This window comes from Podarcis liolepis (genome assembly GCF_965112155.1).
Source record: "Podarcis liolepis genome assembly, chromosome: 5".
Lineage (NCBI taxonomy): Eukaryota > Metazoa > Chordata > Lepidosauria > Squamata > Lacertidae > Podarcis > Podarcis liolepis.
Genome location: NC_139556.1, coordinates 7,524,308 through 7,546,564, shown reverse-complemented (window position 1 = coordinate 7,546,564; position 22,257 = coordinate 7,524,308). Strand labels below are relative to the sequence as shown.

Below are 22,257 nucleotides of genomic sequence, written 5' to 3'. Positions count from 1 at the left end.
TGATTCCAATGCCTAAGCCAATACCACTCACATTCTGTATTCAATAAAGCTGTGGCCAAAATTTTGCCCAATAACTTAAACTAAAATCCCGTGCCCATTTCATTTTTGGGGGTCGTTGGGGGATCTCGAAGCGCAACTGTTCTGCAACAATAACCTGAGAGTCTGTCCTTAGAAGTCACGCATTTGTCGTCATTTATAACAACACATACATAAATACTGTGTTCAGTGTTGCTTTGGGGGAGATTGGCAAAGGTCTATTTTTATTCCTTCCCCCCTCTTCCTGTCCCCCCTCAATGATTTCATCATTTGATGAGGAGGGATTGGGCTCAGAGGAAGGTTCCCTGGAGTCTAATCCCTCTTTTCAACAGCTGCTTTCAGGGATGAAGTGAATGTTAAGACCTCCCTTCATCTCCGAAGCAAGTCTTGTGGGAACAGAACTGGGCACAGAATAGGAAATCTATACTGAATGACGTTGAAGGGGTTCTGCCTTCACACAAAAACTAAATGAGCAAATCTGAATGGCAAAGGGCCTACATAAGAAAAATTACATTTTTTGAAATAATGGCTATATTTCTAGCATATAAAGACTTAAAGTGTCCAGTCCATCCAGGAACTCTTGAGAAATGTAGGGGTCCCTTGAAACCTTGGCTGCTGCGGCTGCTGCACACACACATGAAGTTTCTACCAGTATAAGCTGTGTTCTATGAACTGGTAAGTTAGGGGGGGCATTTCAGCAAGGTTCTGAGCCATTCATGCTCCAACCTAAAATCCCTGCCAGTTTGGGATGCATCCACTATGAAAACAGTAATTTCAGGTATTTAGAAATGTTTTCTTAAGCGATTTTAAACAGATCCTTTACCTAATTGCATGTGGAAATATGCAAAATGCAACTCTAACCAAGTTCAATAAAAAATAAGGCTCACACTAAACATGTAACAATATTCCGTTCTGAGCCAACCGGAGTGAGGGAACATGGAAAATTTAGGTAAGAATTGTGGCCGTGAAGAATGAAAAAGAGTCTTGAAAATTATCTGGCAGCAGCTGTCAAGTGTACAGAAAGACCCTGATCATCATCATCATCATCTTCTTCTTCTTATTATTATTATTTTATAGGTAGCATTAGAAACATTTAAAACTTTTTGCAGACCATATGCTTTAACTCCTACTTTTCTTTATGGCAAGGCTAAAAGGGCCTTCGGGTTCAAGTATTTATTTACTTATTTTGTAAAAGTTGTATACCACTGATTGCTATTGCATGCTGCACATTTCCATGAATTTTGGTAGAGTTTGTGACTGTGAATGTGCGTCTTTTAACAGAGGTGTGAGAATAAAGTAGCTTGGAATATATCCTAGACCTTCAATATCAGCAGGGCCATAACACACTCTCTTACCTTGGGGCAAGGTTCACAGGTGATTTTTCCACATGTCAATTTATATTTCAGAAACAGTCCCCTCTGTAGGCTGCACTGACAGCTGGTGCATTGATCCAACAGCACACGTTTCCCAGGCTGAAAGATGAGAACAAAACTGCAGTTTCAACTGATCATGCTTTCTCATCAGAAACATGAAGAATGGACCATCCTTAACCAGATGAAAAATAATAATAATAAAACCGTTCAGCCTCTAAACATTTAATTTCCAAAAAAAAGATATGAAAACTTCTACTTTGCTGATAGTTCAAGCAAAAATGATAATAATATTAAGGTGTCCAGGGAATCTACTGGAAATGAACTCTCAAGCAAATGTCCTTCTGCATTCCCATTCAGTCCCCATTGTGGCATGAACTCCTTCCCCTTTCTCCAGCTGTGGTTACAATCCATTCGGTAAAGGGCAAAGGGACCCCTGACCATTAGGTCCAGTCGTGACCGACTCTGGGGTTGCGCGCTCATCTCGCTCTATAGGCCGAGGGAGCCGGCGTACAGCTTCAGGGTCATGTGGCCAGCATGACTAAGCCACTTCTGGCGAACCAGAGCAGCACACGGAAACGCCGTTTACCTTCCTGCCGGAGTGGTACCTATTTATCTACTTGCACTTTAACGTTCTTTCGAACTGCTAGGTTGGCAGGAACAGGGACCGAATAACGGGAGCTCACCCCGTCGCGGGGATTCGAACGGCCGACCTTCTGATCGGGAAGTCCTAGGCTCTGTAGTTTAACCCACAGCACCACCCGCGTCCCACCAGCGCCACCCGCGTCACACATTAAAATCCATTAGTTGACAATAAATGCAACAAAGGACACACACTCAAGGAAATGATAAGCCAATTATTACCAGACAAACCTATACAAAGTCCTGATTATCCTGATCCCCTTCATCTCAATTCACAGCCCTATGTTTAAGACAGGGTCACATACACAGGATTGATTTATTAGATTCCTACATGAGTAGGAGAATTTAATTTTTGCATTGGCTAAAGTTGCCACAGAAAATCTAAAATTACTATATCCTAGGGTTGCTGGGAATTATATTCACAGAATTGAATCCAATGGTTCTCCATTCTTTTAGCCTGAATCATTTATTTAGGGGGAAAAAGAAGTTTCTACGCTGTAACCTAGCAGCAAGTCAAAATTAAAAACCCACTAATATCCCATGTTTGGGGGAAAGCTGCCACCCAGATAAAATTATTATATAATTTCTTCAGGGATTATTCCTGGACAGTAAAAGGTAAAGTACTCCTGATCGTTAAGTCTAGTCGTGGACAACTCTGGGGTTGCGGCGCTCATCTCGCTTTATTGGCCAAGGGAACCGGCAGACAGCTTCCAGCTCATGTGGCCAGCACGACTAAACCACTTCTGGTGAAACCAGAGCAGCGCATGAAAACACCGTTTACCTTCCCGCCGGAGCGGTACCGATTTATCTACTTGCACTTTGACGTGCTTTCAAACTGCTAGGTTGGCAGGATGCTGGACAGTACAGCCCCATTAACAAGGAGATTACTAGGAGCTGGCAAATGCATATTATTATTATTTTTTATGTTTGTGAAATACACCTATGAAATGCTGCATGAGAATGCTACAACATCTGCTAACACACTCCTGGCCAATGCAAGCCGTAAAAGTCAGTATCAAGGCAAAGAGCACCCGGGTCTTCCTTAATCACTCTGCTCAATAAAAGCCTGGGAAACCAGATGACTGTTGCAAGGCGATTCCATTTGGTAAGTCAAGCCACCTGGTTGGAAGTTTAAAGCAATTCAGAATGAACGCAGTTAAACCAAACTATGGGAGAATAAAGCTGGTAACTAGATACGAGGTGGAAATGTAAAGGGATTAAGGCAAAAACAAATGGCTCCAGTGATATAATGGCAACAGAAGACTCTGAACGTTGTTAATGGGGGCCAGTAGGGAGAGGTGAGGAAAGAAGAGAGGGGATTTTCCTTTAATGGAAAGTGAAATATGTACTTCAAGGGTGGTTAAAAATACATTTTTCAAGGCTGGGAAATGTAAGTGTGTGAGATACCAAGTCCTGCTTCCATGTTACTTCCAGCAGTACTTTATTGGATGAAGGCCAAACTCTCAGGAGAATGTCTAAATATTACAAATCACAGATTCTTGGAGATTCTTGGTTTTTTTCATGGGAAAACAGAAACCCTGGAGGAAAGCTGGGTGGGTGTACTAAAGAAACACTGATGGGTTGAACTGAACTAGGAAGGGTGTTCTACAAAGGAAAAAAAAATTAATTAACACACGCACATACTTTAAACTGCTGAGAGTTTTTGCAGAAAACAGTCTTTATCCTGTACAGTGCTATTGTTTTTTTTCTAGTTTTGTAAAGTTTTAGTTTTTTTGCACTTTTGTCCTGGACATTCCAACTGGCGAATGAAGACAGGACACAACTTTTAGAACGAACAAACAAAGCTGCAATCCTATACTGCCTTATCTAGGAATACATTGCCATGAATTCAGTAGGATTTTCTTCTGAGCAGACAGGCATGGAATTGCACTATAAACAGATAAATGCCCCTGAAGCAGTCATAATAATGAAGTACTAATACTGGGCCTTAGATAGAGCTAATAAGAATGATTTAAAAAATGTTTTCCTAGCATTCTCTCTCTCTCTCTACCACCCCCCTGCCCCCGCTTCCTTTTCCTGTCTTTCTCTGTCCTATCCTAATTTGCCTTTCTCTGATTCCCTCTCTGGCTCTCTGGGCAAAGCTTTATTATTATTATTTTAAAATATTTTTTTATTAACCGGCCAATCAAATCAAATTAAATCACATCACATAAATTCCGAATTACAAAGCCGAATTTTAAATTTTGTTGGGGGGGACCCATATTTCAAGATCCGAAGGGGGATTCTGATCATCTTCTTGCTACTGCATTAATGTCCAAATCAAACCAAATCAGTCCAAACAGAGTTCATAATTCTATCCAGTCTTATCTTGCTGTTTCCACATCACATCTTCTTCATATATTTTCTCTTTTTTCTTTATGATCTCTTCTGATAGTCTCCTTAAGCCGATAAACACCAATATTAATCCTGTGTGAATTTTTCCGTTCTTCCAATCCTCAAATTGAGATGGTTTCCATATATCATCGCCTTCATAGGTAACACCGCTCTTTCCATCATTAATCTCGCAAAACTGTCGCTCTTAAGTCCCTCTGAGGAGTTTCACCCACAATATAAAAGCAGCTCTATTTCTCTATTTCTCCTCCCAGACTCAAGACCTCTGACAGAACTTCCCAATATGGCGACGGCATTTTTAACTGCGTCATTCCAAAGCTCTTATACATTCCACGCTCTTCTTAAAACATGCTTTGGTTCGAAAGCCTTAAATCCACAGCTGAAGTCCTTAAAACGACATTTCTGACTCGTGAGGGGAGGGGATTCTTGTTTAATCACATAAGGAAAGAAAGGAAAGTTTTTCCCCCTCCCCCCATCAGTCATTTGCCATACCGTATCTTGGCGTATCTTCTCATGATTTATTCTTGTCTTGTTTTATCAGAGATCTTTTCTGTTAGCAGTCTTTAATCCCCCTCCTTCCTTGAAATATGTGCATTCCTTCATCCAAATTGTTTCTTTTGAAGTTCTTGCAGCTAGATCAGGGACGGCGTTCAGGAGTGCTGGAATCCCACAGGAGGGCTTTGTGCCTAGTGCCCCCACCCCCACAAATTCGGGGGTGGTATAAGGCACAGCAGGCAAGGGCAGTCCCCCCCACCATCCTGGGGGGAGTAGGGAGGCTAATTACTCCCATCATAGCCTCCAAATTACCTCGTGTGGGTCGGAGAGATGTTATTGTCAGCCATCTTCCGATGCGCCCCCTAGTGGCCCCCCTAGCTTTTGATGCCTTAATTAGATTTGTGGGCAATTGTATTCTTACTTTAAAACTTCTGCTGGCGCTCCAGATTGGATTGAAACATAATGAAGCACTTTTTGAACAACCAAACTGCTTCTCCGGCATCTTCTCTGTAATCTTTTTGGATATTGTTTTGCTTTCAGAGCGAGCTTCCCTTTTCCACAGACATTCCCCCCATGGAGGAAAATGCTAATGTTGCAAGGAAAGTCCCTTGGTCTCAGTTCCTTCTCATGGTAATAAAAAGGTAAAGGGACCCCTGACCATTAGGTCCAGTCGTGACCAACTCTTGGGTTGCGGCGCTCATCTCGCTTTATTGGCCGAGGGAGCCGGCGTACAGCTTCCGGGTCATGTGGCCAGCATGACTAAGCCGCTTCTGGCGAACCAGAGCAGTGCATGGAAACGCCGTTTACCTTCCCACCACCTATTTATCTACTTGCACTTTGACGTGCTTTCAAACTGCTAGGGTGGCAGGAGCTGGGACCGAGCAACGGGAGCTCACCCCGTCGCGGGGATTCGAACCGCTGACCTTCTGATCGGCAAGCCCTAGGCTCTGTGGTTTAACCCACAGCGCCACCCGCGTCCCTTTTCATGGTAATAGGGGAAACGAAATCAAACGGGGACATGTCACTCAAGTGCTTAGAAAGCCAGAGAAGAAGGAGAAAACCCAGAAGAGGAGATGAGAGTTTATTCCCTGGTCAATCAAAGGGAATAATTGTATGGAAAAACTCTTCAATTTATGGTTCCACTTCTGGTGCAAGTAAAATGATCAAGAGTCTGGAAACAGAGGAACAGTGGAAAGGGTTGGGTATGTTTAGCCTGGATAAGATGAAATATGATAGCCATCTTTAGTTATGTAAAAGACTGTCCCATGGAAGATGGGAGAAGTTTATTTTCTCCTGCTCTGGAGGGTAGGACCCAAACCAATGGCTTCAAGTTACAAGAAAGGAGATTGTGGCTCTACATCAGGAAGAACTTTCTGACAATAAGAGCTGTCTGACAGTGGAAAAGACTCCCTCAGAAAGTGGTGGGCTCTCTTTCCTTGGAGGTTTCCGAAGCTGAGGTTATCTCGATTATCTGTCATGTAAACTTTAATTGAGATCCCTGCACTGTAGGGGGTCGAACTGAAGATCATTTCAAAAGTTGATCAGCTATTATCTTACCGCAAGAACGGTGCCATTCAAAACACAGCCGCTTACAGGTTCTACAAGAGAAAATGGGTGTCCATTAGCATGAGTACCTTCAACGCAACCATAAGGATTATAATACAGTGGTGCCCCGCAAGATGAACGCCTCGCGAGACGAAAAACTCGCAAAACGAAAGGTTTTTTCGTTTTCGAGTTGCTTCGCAAGACGAATTTCCCTATGGGCTTGCTTCGCAAAACGAAGCTTGCCCCGCAAGCTCCGGGGACAGCGGGAAGCGCACGGGTCTTCCCCGCTGTCCCCGGACCTCTTTTGAAGCAAGGGGCGGCAGGGAGAAGCGATCTTCTCCGCGCCACCCCTTGCTTCAAAAGAGGTCTGGGGACAGCGGGAAGCGCAGCGCTTCTCCCCACCGCCCCTTGCTTCAGAAGAGGTCCGGGGACAGGGGGAAGACGCGCTGCACATCCCGCTGTCCCCGGACCTCTTTTGAAGCAAGGGGCAGCGCGGAGAAGATCGCTTCTCCCCGTTGCCAGCCCCGCAAGCTCCGGGGACAGAGGGGAAGGCGCAGCGCCTTCCCCTCTCTCCCCGGACCCCTTTTGAACCAAGGGGCATCAAGGGGGAGAAGCGATCTTCTCCTCTCCGCCCCTTGCTTCAAAAGAGGGGACAGAGCGGCGCTTCCCCTCTGTCCCCAGACGGTCTCCATAGGAACGCATTGATTGATTTTCAATGCATTCCTATGGGAAACTGTGCTTCGCAAGATGAAAAATTCGCAAGAAGAAAAAACTTGCGGAACGAATTAATTTTGTCTTGCGAGGCACCACTGTAATCTATATTCTGCATTTCCATGGTGTCATCTGGAGTGCATTGTCACCCATATGCAGATGGCATGCAGCCCTATTTCTCCTGTTCATCTCAAACACATCTGGCTAAGGCCATTCTTGACTGCAGTGATGGACTAGATGGGGCCACACTGTCCCTGAAGGATCAGGTTCATAGCTGGGGGTACTCCCGGATCCATTGCTGCCATTGGTGGCACCGATCGCTCCCATGACATAGGGCGCCTCCCGCCAGCTTTGGCGGATGCCCCAGCTCCACCCCATCAGGCTATCTGGGGCCTGGTAAACTCATTGCTGCATTGTGCTATACATGGGGCAAATAATACATTTGTTCTGTATGATTCCCTCTGGGAGCAATGGAACATCAAGTCCTATTGCTCCCAGAGACTTGCTCTATCTGTGTTGAAAGTGCTGGTGGCAAGGAGTCCCAGGCGCTAGCTGCTCAGGCTGTGGGTAGCTGGATACCCTGTTTTTATTTAGCTGGTTATTACCATTTCTCAACAGTTCTTTAAAAAATAAACAAATCCCTAAGTGGTATACCATTTTAAAGGGGAGTGAAGAAGCAGAGGCAGCACAAAGCCCTCAGTCCACCTCATAATGGAACAGGCCACACTGAGGATTCTGAAATGGACCACTGATTTCCCAAGGAAGCAGAAACTGCTATATTATTTTGCGCAGCCTGTTTTTGCTTCCAGAACTGTTAGGCAACAAAATGGTGCTGTAAAGTGCTTAGTCAGTCGTCTTCTCCGCCATGAAAAAACATCCTGGGGCAATGAATTCTACAAGGCAATTGTGTGTCCGAAAAGAACTGTGCAAAAATAAAAAAAGCAAAAGTGAGTTTGGGCTGAGGAGGAAAGTGGGAAAGTGAGTGATGCTAGAGAGGAAAAAAAGCATAAATAGTGGCATCAGTATGTTCAAAACAGAAAGCGAACTGTTGAGTTTGTAGCCCGAGTCATACAGCCCAAGCCAACTGCTTAACTTTGACTGTCGGACCACTTTTCCTCATAGGAAATAAACAAGAAACTGGTGATCCCTTTTCTGTGTTACAGACCATTCCGTACCACAGTGGCATGTAGGACAGCAGCCAGTTGTTCGGCCACAGTGCAATTCAGTTCCAAATGGACAACTGGGTTGCTGTGCCTGAGCGCACGAGACGTTCTTTGTCTGAATAAACACCTCCTCATTCACCCGGACGCATTCTCTGACGATGCATGGATCGGACGGGGACTGCCACTCAGAGCCAACCTGTAAAGGAAACACAGGAAAAGGACTTTTGTGGAATGAAGACTGCCTTCCTCTTTTAAAGTGGAGGGAGAAATATGTCAAGGCAGTTGTCTTCTCCCATCCAAGCAAACTGTGGCGACCGTGTCAGCCAGCCCTTAGGCCAGGCATAGGCAAACTCAGCCCTCCAGATGTTTTGGGACTACAACTCCCAACATCCCTAGCTAACAGGAACAGTCGTCAGGGGTGATAGGAGCTGTAGTCCCAAAACATCTGGAGGTCCAAGTTTGCCTATGCCTGCCTTAGGCCTTGCTGTTGCTAAATGTCAAGCAGTCATTAGAATACAGCTGCCAAGGATGCTATCAGGATGACGACACTTGATAGCGTTAATCTGCCTTGTATCACCAAAACCTGGCCGGGCAAAGGCAGAAAGAGGGTTAGTTTCTCAATTATGCCCCATGTGGCTTCTCCATGGGGTGCCACCACCATGTTCTTCACTTTTTAGGAATCCCAATTGTGTTTATATCTGGTGTTGAATATATAACCCCTATGGGACTCGCCAGCTGAGACCTAGTGCTGAGGTGCCCAAGGCTTTCAGGCCTTGTCAGGATCAGTGCAGGACTTTGTGGGGCTATCCCAACATTTTAGACACCCAACAGTCACTACCCTGTAGTTGGTGTACTCTTGGACGAGGTCTAATTATGGTGATATATAAGTGGGGGAAGATGTCAGCCGTGCCCTTTCCACGGTCCAACCGACAGACTGACCTCATGCCAATGGACATCTTCATCTCCCGGAGACCAGTGTGATACCTCGTCGCACATCATCTTGAGACATTTCCCACAACATGCTCCTTCCTTGTTCTCATACTTATATCCCTGGGGGGTGGGAATGGAATAAAAGACATTCTGATTGTACAATAGAAACAAAGATGAGTTAGAAATTAGTTTATTTCCTTTCTGGGGCGGGGGGGAAGGAATTGTCAATTACAGTTGCCCTCAAACATTAACTACAGAGTTAACACATGCAACTAGAGAGATAACTAATCCTAGTTAACCATTGGCAAGCATTTTTTTAAAAAAAAAATTAAGCTGTGTTTTTTTATTTAAGGTGCACCTTCTGGCAAGCCCTGAGAGCAGATCCTTGCTCCCATTCTGCCCTGACAGCTGTACTTGACGGGGTGGTTTTGTGTGCACCTAGGCAAGAGTAGGATCTGGCATGTCCATACTGATGTGCCTCCCCATTCTCCCCCTCCTTCCATGTCTGTCTCTCTCTCCCCCCGCCCCCGGTTGCAGGTCCCCTCCAGCAGATCCCATCCCCCAAAAGTGACGACGTAGAGCATGGGCAGGCAAACTAAGGCCCAGGGACCGGATCCGGCCCAATCGCCTTCTAAATCCAGCCTGTGGATGGTCCAGGAATCAGCATGTTTTTTACATGAAAAGAATGTGTCCTTTTATTTAAAATGCATCTCTGGGTTATTAGTGGGGCACAGGAATTCGTTCATTTTTCCCCCTTCAAAATATAGTCTGGCCCACCACATGATCTGAGGGACAGTGGACTGGCCTCCTGCTGAAAAAGTTTGCTGACCCCTGATGAAGAACCTAATATCTCTTGCAAAGGAAGCAACCAGAGCAGTGAGCTCACTCTCCAATCACCCCTGCTAAGGCCCTTCTGAAACCTCAGTAAATACATCTACATTGAAATAACTTGCTATACAGTGGTGCCTCGCAAGACGAAAAGAATCTGTTCTGTGATTCTCTTCGTCTAGCGGTTTTTTTCGTCTTGCTAAGCAAGCCCATTGAAGGATTAGCGGATTAGTGCTATTAGCGGCTTTTAGAGGCTTTTAGCGGCTTATCTGCTGATCAGATCAGCTGATAAGCGGCTTAGCGCTATTAGCGCTATTAGCGGCTTATCTGCTGATCGGATCAGCTGATAAGCAGCTTAGCGGCTTAGAAAAAGAGGGGGAAAGGGGGAAAAACCCAGCAGGAACTCGCAAGACATTGTCGTCTTGCGAAGCAAGCCCATAGGAGATTCGTTTTGCGAAGCACCTCCAAAACGGAAAACTCTTTCGTCTAGCGAGTTTTCCGTCTTGCGAGACATTCGTCTTGCGGGGCACCACTGTACAGTCATACCTCAGGTTGAATGTGCTTTGGGATGAGCACGTCAGAGTTGCGCTCCGCGGCAACCCGGAAGCAACGGAGCGCATTACTTCCGGGTTTTGCCGCTTGCTCATACGCAGACGCTCAAAATGACATCACACCATGCACAGAAACGCCGAAACGTGACCTGCACACGTGCAGACAAAGGTTACGTTTGCTTCTAGATGTGAACGGGGCTCCGGAACAGATCCAGTTCGCATCTAGAGGTACCACTGTATACGTATTCAGCCATTTCCCCAGTGTCTTTTGCCATCCAGATTTTTAACCCAGGTACTTCTAGGTACCTATTCTATATCTTGGTTTCACTTGCCATATCCTGCTACATGCCACATTCTTATTAACCATTCATTCTTTATATTATCTTCGTATGATCTACCTCAAGGATCACCTCTCCCCTTATGAACCAACCCAGACCCTGCAATCACCATCTGATCCATAGAGTGACAACACGAGAACAAGGCCTTTTCTGCAATGGCTCCCCAGCTGTGGAATGCTCTCCCCAGACAGCATCATTACCTATCTTTAAGTGGCAGGCAAAAACTTTCCTCTATAACCAGGCCTTTGGCCTTTTAATCTGTGGCCTTTTAACTATGTTTGTTGGAGGGGGTTATTAGTTTGTGTTTGTTTTATTATGTATTTTGTGTTCTCATTTTGTATGTTTATGTTGGAAACTGCCTAGTATTATTTGGATGGAGGCTGGTATACAAATTTAATAAGTAAATCATTATCATCATCATCTAATAGACAGAACAGTGCCAAATCCACAGGTTATGATAAACCAAAGCAGTATGAACAGATTATTGTAAACTAAAGCATTTACAGTGGTGCCCCGCAAGACGAATGCCTCGCAAGACGGGAAAACTCGCTAGACGAAAGAGTTTTCCGTTTTGGAGGTGCTTCGCAAAACAAATTTCCTATGGGCTTGCTTCGCAAGACGGCAATGTCTTGAGAGTTCCTGCTGTTTTTTCCCCCCTCCCCCTTTTTTCTAAGCCGCTAAGCTGCTTATCAGCTGATCCGATCAGCAGATAAGCCACTAAAAGCTGCTAATAGCGCTAAATCTGCTAATCCTTCAATGGGTTTGCTTCGCAAGACGAAAAAAGCACTAGACGAAGAGAATCACAGAACGGATTCTTTTCGTCTTGCGAGACACCACGGTAAATAGTTCTGATACTAGGGAACATAAATTAATTAAATCTAAGAGAGTTTCCTGTCCCTTTTCAAAACAATTACATGAGAACAATGTACAGAAAGTGGTAGAAAGCTTTGCATCTGCTACAGTCAAATTTGTGGTGATTCTGTCACCTCAGCTTTTCTGCTAACCTGGATGTTTTCACCGTCAGAAGGTCTGCTTTCCTTGTATTGTTTATCCAATTGTATTATGCTGTTGGGATTTAGAAATTCAACGAAGATTTAAAACACAAGATGTTCCTGTGATAAATATTCCTAAAGTTGGTCATATGGACAGCATGAAGATCACTATCTATGAGACTTGTGGGGGAAAATAATAATAATACTTGTCCCAGGAGGCAACGTTTTATGTAATTTTCTAGGTTTGAGCAGGTGATTTGGGAGTAATAATAAGCAGCAGCTGTGGGGAGACTTGCTCATATTCTGTTACAATAACTCTTTTGACTTGCTTTGCCAAAACAAGTACAATCCAACAGTGAGACCGAGGACGACACTTGCACTTTTCACCATGTTCTTTCTACTTGTAAAGCCAGAATTGGGGGGGTTTTGGGAGACAATACTCATATTATGGAACAATGCGCTCAAAGAAGCCTACCACAGTCTCATGACTTGCTTACCGCCAACTGCTGAAACTATTTTTCTTTTTCCTGGCGGTTTTTGGACATATCTGTGTTTTGAGTGTTATTATAGCTTTGTTTGAATTGCTTTTTTTAATGTCATTGCCTGCTTCTTGGGAGAAAAGCAATGACAAACCTAGACAGCATCTTAAAAAGTAGAGACATCACCTTGCCAACAAAGGCCCATATAGTTAAAGCTATGGTATACCCAGTAGTGATGTATGGAAGTGAGAGCTGGACCATAAAGAAGGCTGATCGCCAAAGAATTGATGCTTTTGAATTCTGGTGCTGGAGGAGACTCTTGAGAGTCCCATGGACTGCAAGAAGATCAAACCTCTCCATTCTGAAGGAAATCAGCCCTGAGTGCTCACTGGAAGGACAGATCGTGAAGCTGAGGCTCCAATACTTTGGCTACCTCATGAGAAGAGAAGACGACCTGGAAAAGACCCTGATGTTGGGAAAGATGGAGGGCACAAGGAGAAGGGGACAACAGAAGATGAGATGGTTGGATAGTGTTCTCGAAGCTACCAACATGAGTTTGACCAAACTGTGGGAGGCAGTGGAAGACAGAAGTGCCTGGCGTGCTCTGGTCCAGGGGGTCACGAAGAGTTGGACACGACTAAACGACTAAGCAACAACAACAACATGTTCTGGTCTTTATATGAAAATACCTGTGGTCAGACTAAGACTGAAGGAAGGATGTGGAATCTGCTGCAATGCATCCGTCCAAGGACAATCCCACAGTTTAGGAAGGTCTCTCTGGGTCAGGCAGAGGAGATGGAGCAAACAGGAGCCATGACAAGGTAACCCTGCTTCTCTGCCCATTCTGTATTTCCTGTTGCTCCTGCCTTTATCTTATCTCCTGGGTAAAAGGTAAAGGACCCCTGGATGGTTAAATCCAGTCAAAGGCGACCGGTACTCAAAGGTGTAAAGGTACTCCTGACTGTTAAGTCCAGTAGTGGATGACGCTGGGGTTGCGGCACTCATCTCACTTTCAGGCCAAGGGAGCCGGCATTTGTCCACTGACAGCTTTCCGGGTCATGTGGCCAGCAGGACTAAACTGCTTCTGACGCAATGGGACACTGTGGCGAAAACCAGAGCGCACGAAAACGCCGTTTACCTTCCCAGCGCAGTGGTACCTATTTATCTACGTGCACTTTGAAGTGCTTTCGAACTGCTAGGTGAGCAGGAGCTGGGACCGAGCAATGGGAGCTCACCCCGTCATGGGGATTCGAACCAGCAACCTTTTGATCGGCAAGCCGATTAGCTAATAACAGATTAGCAGGAAAGGGGGAAATCTGGGAGTCTGGGAGACATACTGGTATGTCTGTTTCAAAGGAGGGTGATATAAAATAAAGCTCTACATCTACTAAGCTTCGTCTGAATCTACATTCTTTCTTATAAGGTAACTGAATGCAACCATTCAGTCTCCATTTCCCCTCTATAATATGGGATAATAAAACTGGCCTATCTTACACAGTTGTAATGATTACAAAGCAAATGTATGCAAACTGCTTTGAGTATTTCTAATATGATAAATGAATAATACTAAGTCTTCAAAATATAAGGTGACTTGGTATTTCATGTATTAATGCCTTCAATCCTGGCAATTCCTGTATTTTTAACTGGTTAAATATTTTATTTAAAAATTAAATGTGCTATTTTCTTTTAAATGCTAGCATTCCTTTAAATAAAAGCCCTTTTGATCTTTAGTGCCTCTAATGGTAAGTCCTTTTACACTCATGTTGAACATCTGGGGGGACTTTGTGACTTCAAATAAAACTATCAAACTGAAATATTAGTGATTAAACTCATAGATTTCATGGTCAACCTCTATTACACTAATAGTGCATCACGTCACACTACAAATGAAGCAAATATTCTAGTTTTCCTATGTCACACACTGGACCAAAGGGTTGAGAAATATTTAACTGTCAATTTACATATGATTCAATGTGTGTATGATTAAAGTGTATATTTCTGAAAATCAGGAATAGGGCAATTATTCTGCTTTAAAAGTGGTTATATATAATTAATGCATTTTCCAGGAAGAAAGAATCAAGAAAGCATATAAAGAAATAAATGCTTTGTTATTTTGTTTCTGCACGGAGGGTTTCAAAGTTGTCACCCACTTTATATGATTGCTGTGTTTTAAGATGCGCACACAAATCATGCTTACGAATCTCCAGAAGGCATTCTCCACCTTGTGGCTAACTTAGCAATAGCAGCAGGCTAGATAGAGAAGATTTATGTGGCGTCTTTGTTGGTTTATGGACCACCCAGCCCACAACACTTTGCAAAGGAAAGGGAGAATGAAGCTATCATTGCTTCCTTGCTCAAAGTCCATTTCACAAGGCTGCATTAGTAATCTGATATGTGTTACAGAAGGCTGATTTGCCTCTAAAGCTAAATGTTGGTTTAAACATGGGGTCACCAACCCAATGGCTACAGGTGCAAAGCACCCCTGGCAGAGGCACCAGACTCTGAGCTTCCTTTAAAAAGCGGGGCAGGGATAAGTCTCTAATTATGAAAGGAAAATGTGCAGGTATGCTTCTAAGCCAGGCATAGGCAAAGTCAGCCCTCCAGATGTTTTGGGACTACAACTCCCATCATCCCTAGCTAACAGAACCAGTGGTCAGGGATGATGGGAGTGGTAGTACCAAAACATCTGGCGGGCCAAGTTTGCCTATGCCTGCCCTAGAAGTTCTTTTCTGAAAATTCTGCTACACAGTAAGTGTTTCTTGCAAGCGAGCCCAGAATGTGTGGAGGTACATGCTAACCTCATCATCCACACAGATTAGGAGTTGTTCCTTTGTATTTTGTGAAGGAATCAGAAGACCACTTGACCCTGAATTCACTGCTCATCGTACCCAACAATCAACACTTCAGCATAATTAGTGTATAATTAGTGCAGAGCCAACTTGTGAGATAGATTGGGGGGGGGGGGTTCCCTGCATCAGGATGTTGGGGGGACCAGGAAAATGGCAGCAGCGTGGCTTCCATCACTGGTGCCTCTTCCTCCATCTCCTGCCACCGCCACCAGCCAGAGATTGCTTCCTCCTCCTTCCAGGGCGTAGGAAGGGGGGCGGTGGGAGCGGGTTGCCCCAGGTGCCCTCACTGAGGGGGGTGGCATTCGGCGTGCCGTCCCCCGCCCACAACTCCCAAGCCTACCCCGAGCCGTCAGGGTAAGGGGAGGAGCTGTGCCGCTTTCCTGGTGGCATTCCGCCCTTCCCTCTTCATTTTGACAGCTTGGGGGAGGCTTGGGAACCGCGGCTCGCTCCGCCCCCATGGGTGGCTCGCCCCGCCCCCGGCTGCAGTGCGCGTGCACCGCTCCGGGTGCCAGAGCGGCTAGCCCAGGCCTGGGAGGGCACCCTCCACACCACGCCACCCTCGGGAGCGCGCCCGCCCTGGGCAGCGTGGGCATATACTCTGCCGCTGCCTCCTTCCCGTCCACAGCTGGAGCAAGAGGAGATGGAGACAGGCACTGAGGTCCAGCTATGTTCGGCTTCATGCTTGGCAGCAGTTTTTTAAAAAAAAATATTGGGGGGTTGCTGAAACAGACAAGAGGGAGATAGGATTCTATGCTGCCACTCATTTTGAGAGCAGCTTCTGAACCAGTCTTTTGCCGAGGCTTTCATTCTATCAAGTGTTGGCCCTGACTCGAACCTATGGCTTAGGGAAGTCGAAGTCAACATGGTGTCCTCCATATTGTGTGGGGTTATAACTCTCATAAGCCCCAAGCAGTGTGTCCAAAGATCTAGAATGCCATGCTGCAGGCCCAACAATATCCAGAGGAGGCCACCTTGGCTTCCCCGGCTGAGTGTATATACAGAAAATACTATTTCATCTCTCATTTGAAAAAGACAACCCTGTATTTCAAGGAAGGTAAAGGTAAAGGCACCCCTGACAAATAAGTCCAGTCGTGAACAATTCTGGGGTTGCGGCGCTCATCTAGCTATACTGGCCGAGGGAGCAGACGTTTGTTCGCAGACAGTTTTTCCGGGTCATGTGGCCAGCATGACTAAGCTGCCTCTGGTGAACCAGAGCAGCGCACGGAAATGCCGTTTACCTTCCCGCCAGAGCGGTACCTATTTATCTACTTGCACTTTTGGGCGTGCTTTTGAACTGCTAGGTTGGCAGGAGCTGGGACTGAATAACAGGAGCTCACTCCATTGCAGAGATTCGAACCGGCAACCTTTTGATCGGCAAGCCCAAGCGGCACAGTGCTTTAACCCTCAGCGCCACCCGCAAGGAAAGCAAGGGAAGGCTTTAGCAAAAACTGAAAAGCTTATCTAGGTTTAAATCCTCAGATAAAACATTTTGGTACTCCTCAACAAAGAAACATTCTGAATTTAATGTTTTAGAAGTAGAAGGTGGATTTGGTTTAGAGCAGAAAAACATCCCTCCTGCAACAAATAATTTTTACACTGTCCCTTGGACTTCCCAGCTAAAAGTTATAATGTCCATGATCCAAAAGAGCACACAGGAACCATCTGTGAACACACCTGGACTTTTTGGACTTTTTTCCCCTCTGAGTTTCCGCCACAGAACTTCTCTTGCTGCATTTTAAGCACCCTGGAGTTTAAAAATCTGTTTTGGGGATTGGAATGAAAATCGTTTTAAAACTGACAATAGGGGGTGTGGATAGCTCATAATCATTTGTGGATATATTTTTTTTAAGTGGCTCCCTAGCAAAAGTGCCCCCAGCAAACCTGCTCTTTAAAGTAAAGGGAGTTTAAAATGAGATTTGGCAGCACCTCAAGTTTTTGAAAATCCAGCAAACATCTTACCAGCTCTGCTCATGTGCACAAGAAGTGTGCAGTGCTAGCCTGTGATTAAATTCTGTTGGCTGCATACTGTACTAGATCGTCTGCAAAGGAGTTTTCTTGGTGTCAGTTCTTAACTTTTTTACTACCTGCCACAACCCACACAGCGCCAGGGAATCTGGAGCGTGAAACCAACTGTAACTGGCGACTGGCCTCGCAGAAAACAACAGAAGCCAGAGTTTAAATTGCTTTATTAATATTAGTCAAGCAATAGGTGTCAGATTTTATAACCTGGCTAGGAACATTTAATACAACACTGGTTTGTGATGTATTAATGAATTTGTTTTATTGCACAACTGAGAAAATGTGCAGGTCTAGGTCTTCTTCTACATTATGGTCTGGAGGGGAATGAAACCATGGAAAAAGTTTTAGGTTAAGAGGAGACTGTGAAGGAACAGTTCCCACGCCCAGTTGCGCCAGAGCTAGCACAGGTCCCCACGCGATATATGTTCAGTGTCCCACATTGTGTGCCATGAACAATGAGGCCTCATTCCAGGGAGCAGAAGGAAGGCAAACCATACCAAATATGGTTTTAAAAGCCTCAGATCCACTTTTAGAAGTTACCTTTTGATGACCTTTTGTGCTTTTTGCTATTACACGAGAAAAATTATGTCCCGTTGCATGTTTCCTTGTTTGTGTCGACAGCCAGGAAATTAAGAGCCAAGTGTGTGGTTCAACTCTGAATGCCTTTTTATGTTTGCTATGCTTACAGCTACGCAAGTGAAATTATTACCGTACTGCACAAGTCTTCACACTGAATATTTTAGCAGTTTTTTAAAAATATTTTATATATTTGGTATTTTATATTTTGTTAGATTATTTTGAACTTGAGGTTTTGTAGCACCAAACGGCTAACTGCAAATTTTGAAGATGGGTGGATGACTTAATTCTGAGAAACCCATGCTGTATCTTAGTAATCACAGCATCCTTTTTTAAGTGCTCACAGACCAACTGTTGAATTTTCTGTTCTAGGACCTTGTCTCGTATCGATGTCAAGCTCACCGGTCGGTAGTTATGAAATGAAACTAAACTACTTTGTTACCAAAGACCAACAACTATAAAGTGTTAGGTATGCAACCATTCCGTTTAGAGTAGAAGATGCAGTGGGAAAAGGGAAAGAAGTTCAGTGATGGGTGAATCTGCCCGTTTTCTGTTTCTCTCAGTTTCTCATTATCTTAAATTCACTTCTTCACATTTCCACATCAGTTTGAGAATCATGAAAACCACCAGCATTTTAATGCTAATTTCTCCTAACATGCTTGTTTACAAGGTTCTGTAAGGCATTTTCTATAATATAGTGCATTTTTAATTTTGCTTTCACTAATGTCTGCGTTTTATGGTATTTTACCATAGTATATTGGAGAAATGTGAACTTCAAAGAAGTTCTCATATTGTTTCCAAATGTGCAAATTGGGTCTGAATCGAATTTCTTTCCCATCCCTACAGACGACTAACAGGGCCATAAGAAGAAGGGTGCTTTCTAAGAACAGCCTTGACGCCTTTAGGCCATCTGCTTCGCAGCAGTTATGCAAGGCTGCAATTTCCCCATTAGACAGAACTGCTATTCGAATGAAGATTTTGGAGTTTTACATACCGGTGGACAAATCTTATTGCACTCCTTCTCAAGGCATTCTGTAATTCGAAGCCCGGTAACAGCATCTTCCATATCTGTGCAGGAACATTCTGTGCAGCCTTCCTCCCAAATCTTCCCAATAGGATAGACAACATTTTGATGGACGCAAACCTGCCAATAATTAAAACATGACACTTACTTCACAGAAAACTGCACACCAAGTGTTCTCATAGGATTTTGCTGGGTTGCAAGGAAAGCGAGAATTCCTTTGCGTGTTCAGACCTTTTAACCTCCCCCTTAAATAAATTCAGACAAGACTCAAATTTTGGTTTGGTTTTGGGCAGAATTTAGGCCACAACTTTATTGATTACAGCAAGTGACTGGTTGCATAGGCTCTGGTTAGACTAGCTCCCTGCACCGTTGCAGGTAGCGCTGACCCAGGACACCAGCATAGGTCAGCCAAGGGGGAAAACGTGGATAAGCAGAAAGCCGGGAACAGGCTATCTCTGCCACCCAAATGTCCCCCTGGACTCAGGCACGGGCTCAACCCCCTCTCAGGGGTTGACCAAACCATTGAGTCCCTGGATTCCTTTAACAGAATACCCTTTACATAGGGATGGCAAGACCATTCTCCCATCCCTATCACCTCAACCAGTGCCTATCCGCAACCTAACAAGTTGTGATGATTTGCTACGCGGCAGGTGAAACCCAAATGGCAACAGCCAATCAGCCAAGTGGGGGAAATTCCTGCCGTGCCCCTGTCCCAATGACAGACGACACATGACGGCATGGCAAGGTCAAGCGCACAGCCCTAAATATAGGGAGAGGTGGGCAGGTGTTCCGATGCACAAGCAGAAAGAGGAAGCTCTGGGTCACCTGCATGGGTATATATAGGTCCTTTGATCCATTTAGACTGCACCCCATTGGCCAGATTAAACCCAGCATCAAGGGACCTACCAACTGGGTGTTGTGGCTATCCAATCGTACCCACCCACAACACAGGGTTTGGTTGCCAGGTCTCACCGCAACACGTGCCCTCTTTAAGGGAGGACCCGATTTATCAGGTGGACAAGCTTTCTTGTATGACAACAGGCATATCAGTTTGTTCACCGTTGCTAACATCCCTCACAATGTGTAGTTGTGGAAGCTTTGACTTTGTTTTCAGGGCACACTCTCAGTTAATCCTCCTTATGCTGATGCAGATACAATGGGTCCCAGCAACTGTTTTATATATTTGCAAAACATTTTAGCAAACTTAAACCACTTCAGCAAGAAGCTTGCACAACAGGCTGACTTGCAACAAAATCTTACTACAGGTGGTGGTACATGTTCCCCGATAAACCAGGGCATTACATCTATGTCCCAGATACCTCAATATCTGTCTACCTTATCGGTTGCGTCGCATAGATTCGCTTTTGTTAGAGCCAGATTTAATGTGTTCCCCTCAAATGTGCTGAACAATAGATTTTCTAACGGTAAAACCTCTGTTTTATGCGCATGTGACAACAAATCGATATAATCCCTTCATCATATCTTGTTTAATTGTCCTTTATATATTGTTCCCCGATCAAGGATTCTGAGTTCAATCATTTTGGAAACTGTTGCTAAACCAACTGAATTACATCTAGCCTATCTACTCCAGGACTTTGACTCTTATAGAACATTACAGGTTGCAAGATTCCTGAATTCAGTTCTTTCATATAAAAGACTTGATGGAATACTGCATGACTATTAAAATCTAGTAAACTCTATCCACCATCCTTATATTCAAGGCCACAATATGGTACATCTAGAGATTGTATGTAATGTGAAGGAGATTATGTGTTGAAATATTTTAGTTGATATTTTAGAATGTAAAATGCTATTTTATTTACTGATTGGTTTTACCTGGTGGGCTTATAGCCGAATAAAGTATTATCTATCTATCTATCTATCTATCTATCTATCTTGCACAACAAATCTGGTCCCCCAAAACACCATATTTTTTCTGATATGGGGCGTGAGATAGAGAAATGCACTGGAAAGTGTGGAATGACACTTGCTTTCATGAAATGTCATCTAATCTCCCTGCAAAAAAATCAGAATGAATGCTCAATAAACATATTGTCTGGAAGCGCCTACAATCTGCTATCAGTTTGATTAAATAATTCTGATTTCAGTACATCTTGCTTTGTATTTTTTTGTTTCGTGTTTTGCATTTATTGTGTGTTATGTATTTTAGCAACCCCCAGAGCTGTTCTGAATTCTTTTACAAAGAAACTTAGGATAGGATTCAAAAACAAACATTGACATTTAGCACGCCAGAGTTTGCCTTCCATAACAACCAGTGCCAGATTTATGTATAAGCTAAACAAGCTATAGTTTAGGGCTCCAATCACTTTTGGGGCCACCAAAAAATTTAAGGGAAAAAACCCCCTGGATGTACATTTCCAAAATATAAGATAAAAAACAAATAAAATAAAACCTACATACAACAACAGTGTTTTGTGTTGTGTAGGCTCCTATGGTGTGAGTAATGGGCCCCGCCTGCTAGCCTGCTCCCTAAAATACCATTTTGATAAAATACATATTTTGTTATATGCAAGTGGCTTTAGATACATATTAGGTCCATAAATTAGAAGAAGAAGAAGAGTTTGGATTTGATATCCCGCCTTTCACTCCCTTTAAGGAGTCTCAAAGCGGCTAACATTCTCCTTTCCCTTCCTCCCCCACAACAAACACTCTGTGAGGTGAGTGGGGCTGAGAGACTTCAAAGAAGTGTGACTGGCCCAAGGTCACCCAGCAGCTGCATGTGGAGGAGCGGAGACGCGAACCCGGTTCCCCAGATTAGGAGACTACCGCTCTTTGTTGTTGACAATGGACAGCTGGACATATAGGGCCCCATTACCTTCAGTAGCTTAGGGCCTCATCAAACCTAAATACAGCCCTGATAACAACCATCTCCTTTTGATGTTATCCTCCCATTCTGATGGAGCCCCTATTGCAAAATGATACAATGTTCAGATAACAGCTGGTTTTGGGTTGGATATACCAGAGCTGGAGGAAGAGGGGAGAAGGAGGCACAATTCCAGCCCCTGACTTGCACAAACTGTAAAGGTAGCATCTTGGTGGGAATAAAGGAGATTGTTTGGGTGAGATGGGCAGGAATAGCCCACGCATGGTGCGAGCCTTGTCAGCAAAGTCATTCTTCATGGGCAGGTAGGACAATTCATTATTTAGAATTGAGTGGTGCATGCTCTGGTTATCTCCCGCTTGGACTACTGCAATGTGCTCTATGTGGGGCTACCTTTGAAGGTGACCCGGAAACTACAACTAATCCAGAACGCGGCAGCCAGACTGGTGACTGGGAGCGGCCGCCCAGACCATATAGCACCGGTCTTGAAAGACCTACATTGGGTCCCAGTACGT

General features: G+C 44.4%; 1 protein-coding gene across 1 annotated transcript in view; it reads right to left on the bottom strand.

The window, feature by feature from the left end:
- VWF (von Willebrand factor) overlaps positions 1 to 22,257 on the bottom strand; it is a 159,612-nt gene that overhangs the window by 14,738 nt on the left and 122,617 nt on the right. Inside the window, exons 43-47 of the mRNA XM_083503303.1 lie at positions 18,871 to 19,020; positions 9,254 to 9,364; positions 8,327 to 8,510; positions 6,453 to 6,493; positions 1,392 to 1,508 (exon numbers count right to left, since the gene is read on the bottom strand). Of these exons, the coding sequence (XP_083359429.1) occupies positions 1,392 to 1,508; positions 6,453 to 6,493; positions 8,327 to 8,510; positions 9,254 to 9,364; positions 18,871 to 19,020 (603 nt within the window). The remainder of the gene's footprint in view (positions 1 to 1,391; positions 1,509 to 6,452; positions 6,494 to 8,326; positions 8,511 to 9,253; positions 9,365 to 18,870; positions 19,021 to 22,257) is intronic.